Source organism: Bos indicus x Bos taurus, chromosome 8, assembly GCF_003369695.1.
Source record: "Bos indicus x Bos taurus breed Angus x Brahman F1 hybrid chromosome 8, Bos_hybrid_MaternalHap_v2.0, whole genome shotgun sequence".
NCBI lineage: Eukaryota > Metazoa > Chordata > Mammalia > Artiodactyla > Bovidae > Bos > Bos indicus x Bos taurus.
In genome coordinates this window covers 7,866,658-7,875,803 of record NC_040083.1, presented here as the reverse complement: position 1 = coordinate 7,875,803, position 9,146 = coordinate 7,866,658, and the positions used below count along the sequence as shown (strand labels likewise).

Genomic DNA, 9,146 nt, shown 5'->3' with positions numbered 1-9,146 from the left:
CCAAATAGGAAAAGGAGTACATCAAGGCTGTATATTGTCACCCTGCTTATTTAACTTCTATGCAGAGTACATCATGAGAAATGCTGGGCTGGAAGAAGCACAATCAAGATTGCCGGGAGAAATATCAATAACCTCAGATATGCAGATGACACCACCCTTATGGCAGAAAGTGAAGAAGAACTAAAAAGCCTCTTGATGAAAGTGAAAGAGGAGAGTGAAAAAGTTGGCTTAAAGCTCAACATTCAGAAAACAAAGATCGTGGCATCTGATCCCATCACTTCATGGCAAATAGATGGGGAAACAGTGGAAACAGTGACGGACTTTATTTTGGGGGGCTCCAAAATCACTGCAGCCATGAAATTAAAAGACACTTACTCCTTGGAAGGAAAGTTATGACCAACCTAGACAGCATATTAAAAAGCAGAGACATTACTTTGCCAACAAAGGTCCATGTAGTAAAGGCCATGGTTTTTCCAGTAGTCATGTATGGATGTGAGAGTTGGACGATAAGAAAGCTGAGCACCGAGGAACTGATGCTTTTGATCTGTGGTGTTGGAGAAGACTCTTGAGAGTCCCTTGACTACAAAGAGATCCAACCAGTCCATCCTGAAAGAAATCAGTCCCGAGTGTTCTTTGGAAGGAATGATGTTGAAGCTGAAACTGCAATACTTTGGCCACCTCATGAGAAGAGCTGACTCATTTGAAAAGACCCTGATGCTGGGAAAGATTGAAGGCAGGAGGAGAAGGGGACGACAGAGGATGAGACGGTTGGATGGCATCACGGACTCAATGGACATGAGTTTGAGTAAACTCCGGGAGTTGGTGATGGACAGGGAGGCCTGGCGTGCTGCAGCCCATGCGGTCGCAAAGAGTCGGACACGACTGAGCGACTGAACTGAATTGAGGATTAATCACTTCCTTTTCTGAGCATTTTATATATTTTTATCTAGGTGTTCTCATAGGCGTTTGTATGCTTTTCCTCTTTCTTGTTCAAGGTCACAGCACTTTCGCGCTCGCCCTCTGTGATTGTGCGTGTCCAGCCGGCTCCTCCTTTACGTCTGGTCCCTTCTTTGTGGTCACAGTCACCGCCTTCGATCCCAAATGTTCTCTCTTCACGGCGAAAGTATGAAAATCGCCAAAATTTACGGCAATCCCACTCGCCGAATAGGGATTACTGCTCAAGTGGAGGCAGGCAGGTCAGGGACCTCTTCTCGTCGTTCCTTTTTCTCCTGCATTTTCTCCTATGGAATATTTGTAGGAGTAGCAGGCGCAGCAGTGGGCATGCAGGCAGAGCTTTTTCTGGTAGGAACACAAATATTCGACTCCTCCTGTCCTTCCGGAGACATTCTCTTCGCACCTAGGTGGGGACCAATTTCTGGGTCGGACTGTCCCGTCTTTCCTGTTTTCAGTCCGTCGCTTCCGCCCGGAGTTGCTATAAGTTCCCGCTGTGAGTAGCTACTTCCGCCAGGAGTCCTTAGCGTCTTGGACTTGGAAAGTGCCCCTGGGCGGCCTTCTCCTTCTTTCAGCCTGGCTACCCGAAGCCAGATCTCAAGGTGGAGGCGGCAGCGGCTGGACCTGTCGCAGAGCGTTCTTTTTGCCCAAGTCCTGGGCCTGAGGTTACTTAGAGGTGCGGGAGAAGCGCCCAGCCTGGCCCAGCCTGGGCCTTCCCCAGGCCAGTGACAGTGGCCAGAGGCCTCGCCGCGCCCACCCCAGCCCGGGGCGGGGCGCGGCCTCCGATCCCGGGTCCCGCCCCTACTGCCTGCTGGGCGCGGGATCAGTGTCTTCAGCCCAGGAGCGGTGGAACCGTTTTGCACCTCTGGGACTCCGCAGTCCCCTGGCTCCGGCCGCTGGAGAACATGGAATTTGCTGAGCTGATCAAGACCCCTCGGGTGGATAATGTGGTGCTGCACCGACCTTTCTATCCGGCCGTCGAGGGGACCTTGTGTCTGACTGGCCACCACCTGATCCTCTCCTCCCGGCAGGACAACACAGAGGAGCTGTGGCTTCTCCATTCAAACATTGACGCCATCGACAAGAGGTGAGTGCTGGTCCCATCCATCCCCTGTTCTGCGCGCAACTCAGATGCTTGTCTGCGGAAACCCGTCCTAGCGTTTTCCTTGTGTCCCCTCGCCCAACCAGTCAGCAGAACGACCCTCGCTCTGGCCTAGACTGAGGGTTTGAGTTTTAGAAAGCTGAAACCATCCAGTTGAGATATCGGGTTTCCATTCAGTCTGATTGGGTTACCGTATGGTTGTTACCGTGATTATCACTTTTGGTACATAACACTGTTTGGATGGATTTGCAACGTTTTCATTTTAAATTTCTTTTCCTTGCACCATCATATTCCTTGAATGTTAATTGCCCATCATAGTTCATGAAATTGTGAGTGAATGTGATTACAAAGTCTTTACTTGCAACTTTTGAGGAAAACTGAAAAAATTCAGTATATAGTGTCTAAATTCCACAAACCCTTCTCCCCTCCTCTCGGAAATGTTCAGTTTATCATATTTCTCCTTGTTTCTTACCTTCTGGATCATCAATTTAAGACTTCCCATTTTGGAAGATTCAGTCAGTTCAGTTCAGTGGCTCAGTCGTGTCGGACTCTTTGCGACCCCATGAATCGCAGCAGGCCAGGCCTCCCTGTCCATCACCCAGAGTTAGCTCAAACTCATGTCCATCGAGTCGGTGATGCCATCCAGCCATCTCATCCTCTGTCGTCCTTTTCTCCTTCTGCCCCCAATCCCTCCCAGCATCAGGGTCTTTTCCAATGAGTCAACTCTTCGCATGAGGTGGCCAAAGTATTGGAGTTTCAGCTTCAACATCAGTCCTTCCAATGAACACCCAGGACTGATCTCCTTTAGAATGGACTGGTTGGATCTCCTTGCAGTCCAAGGAACTCTCAAGAGTCTTCTGCAATACCACAGTTCAAAAGCATTAATTCTTCGGCACTCAGCTTTCTTCACAGTCCAACTCTCACATCCATACATGACCACTGGAAAAACCATAGCCTTGACTAGACAGACTTTTGTTGGCAAAGTAATGTCTCTGCTTTTGAATATGCTATCTAGGTTGGTCATAACTTTCCTTCCAAGGAATAAGTGTCTTTTGGAAGATTAGAATGTGTTTTATTTTCTTCACTCTCCTGTGCTTTTGCAAAGAACAGAATAGGCTCTTAAACAAAGGTATTAATTAATTGACTTTTTTTTTTTTTTTTTTTTTGCACCGCAGGCTCTCTTTCCAGGGTAGTGTCTCAAGAGGCTAAAAGTTATAGTTCATCTGTAGTCAAAATTACCATTTCCCCAATGGTTTTGTGTACTTTAGCCAGAAGGTAATTTGGTCATCCAACTTACACTAAAGTGAAAATGAATGACAAAAGTTTTTTGGTTAGCTCTCAGGAGAATTTGGAGGTGAAGAACATTCCCAAAGTGGTTATGCCTTAAAAGAAAATTATTTCTAATAGGAAAAGTTAAACAATATGAGTGAAGTGATGATAGATTTATCTTCAAGCAGCAGACTCCTGTTTGACTCCTGAGATCACCTTCTCCTGTGTAAAAGTTTTCAGTGTTCCCTTTTTGCCTTCGTGGTGGTGGTGGTTTAGTTAATCAAGTCCGACTCTTACAACCCCGTGGACTGTAGTCACAGGCTCCTCTGTCCATGAGATTTCTCAGACAAGAATACTGGAGTGGATTGCCATTTCCTTCTCCTGGGATCTTGCCTACCCAGGGATGGAGCCCTCATCTCCTGCATTGCAGGCAGGTTCTTTATAGCTGAGCCCCCAGGGCAGACCCCTTAGTCTGTTGTGTATGGCAGTCCTTGTTCCGGTCCTAATCTACTTTTCCCTGTTCAGTTCTTGCCATTCTCTTTCCTGAACTTGTTTTACCAGTCAGTCCTCACTTTTTTTTTTTTTTTTTTTGAGTTTGTTTTTGTATTGGGTTTTGAGAATTCTTCATTCTGCATACAAGCCCTTTATCAGATATTTTTGATTTGCAGATATTTTGTTTGCATTCTCACAATGCTTTTCAAAGAGCAAATGTTCTTAATTTTGATAAAATCCAATTTATCAAATGTTTCTTTTCTGGGTTGGTATTTTGATGTTGTAACTAAGAAATCTTTGTCTAATCCAAGGTCACAAAGACTTTTCTCCTATTTTTCTTTTTCTCTTTTTATATGATATTATACATGTTTTAATGCCATTTTGGTTCATCCATGTCCTGCATTCTCTCATGTCTGTATTTTACTGACGCTCTTCCTTCTGCCTGGAATGCTTGCACCTCCCAAATTTGTTAAACATTCATTGACTGCCTTATGTTTCCGACATTTTGTAAAACATTGAAGACAGCACGATGAATAAAATATCGCTCTTGCCTTGCAGGAGGTTTACAGGCTATCATCCAGCCGTTATTCATCTATCAGTATTCAGTTTAACCATTTCAATCTGCCACCCGTTTCACACAACTAAAAGTAATCCTCCTCCCCTTGAAATCCTATAGCTCTTTATACCTCTTTCATAAATATTTGTTAAAATTTGTGTTTTGATAGTTATGTTGTGTTAGCTCCTTGAAGCCAGGGCAGGAATTTGGTTAATATTTATCTCCATCAAAGCTCCTATCTGTGGCATGGGCAGATAGGCACTTAGGAAATAAAAGACTTAACCACTGAGTGGAGAGTGGTGACACAGAATACAAATTAGAGTTTCTCTATGCCATCAACTCTTTTCTTTCTTTTTTATCTCTTCCTGTGGTTTGTTTTCTGTTTTGTCATTTCATATTTACCTACCATTTACCACCTGTGGTTTGTTTTCTGTTTTGTCATTTCATATTTACCTACCATTTACCACATGCTGGGCCTGGTTGGGCTTAAATGAATGTTTAAGATAAGGACCTTTTAATCCTTAGAGAAAAGACAGATTGTACACACTTTTTACCTGGGAAGCAGCATGATGTAATGGAAAGAGCGTGAGCTAGGTGGTAAGAGCCGAGTTTGTTGAGTTGTTGCTTTCAGAAAAGAGTTATTTACTTCCTTGTGTCTTCTGTATGGTGAGCGCTGCCTGGGCTGTGGATGTGCAGTGGTGGCTGAGACAGACGAGGAGCTTGTATACTGGGGAGGAGATGGACATTCAAATAAATCAACAAATAAATATGTAACAGCATCAGGTAATAAGTGCCAGGAAGGAAAAAAAGGAAGATGTGAGGATGGAGAATGCCTGGAGGCAGTGTGTTTAGAAGGAGTGTTCGAGAGGACAAGTGATTTTGAATTAACGAAGGGAGGAAGCCTGTACTGAATATCGGAGGAAGGCGCGTTCCAGCCAAGCTCCAGCCAAAGAGAATGCAAATACAGAGACTTGAGACAGGAGCATGCCTGGCGTGTGGGAGGAAGAACAAAGAGGCCAGTGTGGCAGGAGGGCAGTGAGCACGGGGTAGGGCACGAGGGGCACTGGGCGACCACAGAAGCTGTGGTTGGAGGCATCAGCAGTGGCCAGATCATGTGCAGGCTGAGATGCCACTGTGATGGTTTTCATGGGAAGCGTTGCAGAGCTGAAAGCAAGAAAGTGTAGCAGTTGATAGAATTCTAGAAGATGATTCTGGTCATTGGCAGAAAACGGATGGTAGAAGAGCAAGAGTGGAAGCAGAAGGCCCAGGTAGACTGTTGGGTACTTCAGGCAAAAGATGATGGTGACTTACGAGTGGAAGCAGAAGTAGTGTGATCAACCGTGGTCAGGGTTGAGGTGTATTTTAACTAATTTGTTAATTTTGGGCTGTACTGGGTCTCCACTGTTGCCCATGGGCTTCTCCTGGTTGCGGTGCCCTGGCTCCTCCTGGTTGCAGTGCTCTGGCTCCTCCTCTCTGTGGCTCCCCCTGTTGTGCAGCATGGGCTCTCGGGCACACGGGCTTCAGCTGCTGCAGCACTTAGGGTTAGTTGCTCTGTGGCGCTTGGAATCTCCCCAGACCAGGTGTGGAAACCGTGTCCCCTGCAGTGGAAGGCCGCTTCTTACCCACTGGACCACCAGGGAAGTCCTGGGTGTATTTCGAAGGTTTAGCCGCTGTGAATTTGTAAATGGGATGCTAGAGGAAGAGCAGGAGTGAAACTGACTCCTTCAGTTCTGCCTCTCATTAGTTAGGTGTCCTTGGCCAACTGCTTAACTCCCCGAACCTCAGTGCTTTCACGCGAGGGAGAAAGCCCCTCTCATATCCAGTATATTTGAACGTTTGACATGCTTGTAGAATATGTTCGTGTACAGTGCTCACAGAATTTTGTTTAATCCCTTCCGCAGACAAGGTTGTACACAAGGTTTACAGTTATAGTTATCTTTTATTTTTATGGTAGAAAGTTGAGTTACTCCTACTCGGTTGATGACTCGTCATTTTCATGATTGGCTCATTACAAAGTCTTTTTGTTTTTGTTGGTCTTCTTCTGCCCTAATTTTCTCTCTTTCCACCTTGTCCTCGAGCACCACAGGCAACTATGTCAAGTGTTGCAACTTGCCCTCAGATACACATATCACTATAAACTGTAGGGCACTGTTGTGGGTAGGTGTGCACACATGTGCGTATGTGAGTTTAATTTACCGAAGTAGGATTAGTAGGATCTTGTTCTGTTTCTCAGCATTTTAACTCTACTCTTTTTCCAAGTTCTCTTCATATTGCTGTATGTACACCTGTCTCACTGCTTCTGATCGCAGTGTTAAATGCCAGAGTGCTTGTGCTGTGCTGTGCTCAGTTGTGTCTGACTGTGACCCCACGGATGTAGCCCGCCATCCAGCATGCCTGCGGTGGTTCACTTACCTCACCCCTAGCTAATCTCCAGCTCCCTACAGTCTGACAGCTCTGGTAAACGTCCTCACTCAGGTCCCTTTAGAGTCTTCAGCTGAGTTTCCCTGAGACCTGCCTAGGGTGGGCTCAGCCAGAAAGCTGATGCGCGGGTGACCTCACAGAGGATGCCAGATGGCTCTCCAAAATGCCTGTTCCACTTTGTTCTCCCACCATGATTCTTATTTCTACCGTGTTCCTACCAACATTTGGTATTGTTGTTCTTCAAGTTTTTGCCAATATGATGACTGGGAAATGGTTTCTCTTTTGTTTTAATTTGTGCTTCTCTCATTACCAGTGAGTAAGTATTTCTTAGTAGAGTGTGCATGCAGAGACTTGAGACAGGAGCATGGCTGGCATGTCGGAGGAAGAAGGAAGGCCAGTGTGGCAGGAGGGCAGTGCGCACAGGGAGACCGCAGAAACTGTGGTTGGCGGGATCAGCAGCGGCCAGGTTGTGCAGGGCCTGATACGCCCGCTGGGATGGTTTTCATGGGGAGCCTTGGAGAGCTGAAACCTTGAAAGTGTAGCAGTTGATGGACTTCTAGAAGATGATTCTGGTTGCTGGCAGAAAATAGATTGTAGAAGGGCAATGATTTGTTAGCAAATCATTAAATTATTTTTGCCTTTCTGTGGACTGCCTGTGAATTTCCTTGGCCCAGTTTTAAAAACTGGGTTTTCTTTTTTTTTTTTTTTCCAGCCAGTTCCTTATATATTCTGTAGATATTAATTTTTCACTTAGACATTACAAATATCCTCTCCACATATCTCACCCATTTGTTGACTCTTGGGTGGTGCCCTTTGTTAAAGACAAGTCTTTGATTTTGATGCAAAATTTTTCAATATTTTGTGGTTTGTGCTTTCTAAGTGTTACTTAAGTCCTTCCTTATTTCAGGATTACTAGGATATTCTCCTAGATTTTCTTCCGTATTAGCTTTATAGTTTTACCCTTCATTTTTAGATCTTTAATCCATTTGGATTCTATATTCATTTCAAGTGTGATAAGGATCCAACTTTGTGTTTTTCCTCCATCCAGCAAGCCAGTTTTCCTAAAACCATCATCTAACAACCTATCCTTGACTGATTTTTTCATACATCATGTGCCTTTATGCATATAAGTATATGTAATATATAAGCTTTGGCTTCATCCCATAAGTTTTGTAATATTGTGTTTTTGTTTTCACATTTCTGTCTGTACTTTATAATTTCCCTTGTGATTTGTTCTTTGCTCTGTTGGTTATTTAAAAATGTATTATTTTTCACAATTTGAGAGTTTTGAATTGGAGTATAATTGCTTTACAATATTGTGTTAATTACTGCTGAACAACAACATAAATCAGCTATCAGTTCAGTTCATTCGCCCAGTCGTGTCCGACTCTTTGCGACCCCATGAATTGCAGCTATAAGCATCTGTGTGTCCCCTACCTCTTGAGTCTTCCTCCGCCCCCACCCTAGCCTCTAGGTCTCGAAGTGCACCAAGCTGAGCCCCTTGTGTTTCGGGCGGCTTCCTACCAGCTGTCTGCTCTGCACTGGCGGCACGTGTGTCGGTTGGACTCTCAGTTTGTCCCACCTTCTCTTTCCCCCTGCTGTGTCCAAATCTTCAGTCTCTACATCAGCATCTCTATCCCTGCCTGCGAATAGGTACCATTTTTCTAGATTCTGCAGATATGCATTAACATGCAGAATTTGTTTTTCTCTTTTCTGACCTGCTTCACTCAGTATGACAGACTCTAGGCTCATCCGCATCACTACGAATGACCCAGTTCTGTTCCTTTTGATGGCTGAGTAACACCCCACTGCACATATGCACACGTCTTGGTGCATTGCCCTGTTGGTGGACGTCTAGGTTGCTTCTGGGTCCCACTATTGCACATAGTGCTGCAGTGGACACTGGGGTACGTGTGTTTTTTTGAATTATGATTTTCTCAGGGTATATGCCCAGTAGTGGGATTGCTGGGTCATATGGTAGTTTTATTCCTAGTTTCTTAAAGAACCTCCATACTGTTTTCCATAGTGGTTTTATCAATTTACATTCCCATCAACAGGGCATCTACATCCTCCCCATTTATGGTTAGTAGATTTTTTGATAATGGCCATTCTCACTGGTCTGTGGTAATACCTCATTACAGTTTTGATTTGCTTTTCTCTAATAATGAGTGATGCTGAGCATCTTTTCATGTGTTTGTTGGCCATCTATATGTCTTCTTTGAAGAGACATCTATTTAAATTTTTTGTCCATTTTTTTATTGGTTGTTTTTTTTGAAACTGAGCTTTATAAGCTGCTTATATATTTTGGGGATTAAGCCTTTGTCAGTTGCTTTGTTTGCAGTTATTTTCTCCCAT

The 9,146-nt window shown here is 44.6% G+C and overlaps 1 protein-coding gene across 2 annotated transcripts in view; it reads left to right on the top strand.

The window, feature by feature from the left end:
* The first annotated feature begins 868 nt into the window (after positions 1–868).
* MTMR9 (myotubularin related protein 9) overlaps positions 869–9,146 on the top strand; it is a 73,037-nt gene continuing 64,759 nt past the window's right edge. Inside the window, exon 1 of one of the 2 annotated variants that reach the window (XM_027548997.1) lies at positions 869–2,038. In XM_027548997.1, coding sequence (XP_027404798.1) covers positions 1,857–2,038 — 182 coding nt within the window. In that variant the 5' untranslated portion in view covers positions 869–1,856. The remainder of the gene's footprint in view (positions 2,039–9,146) is intronic. The other variant, XM_027548998.1, reaches the window with a different exon arrangement.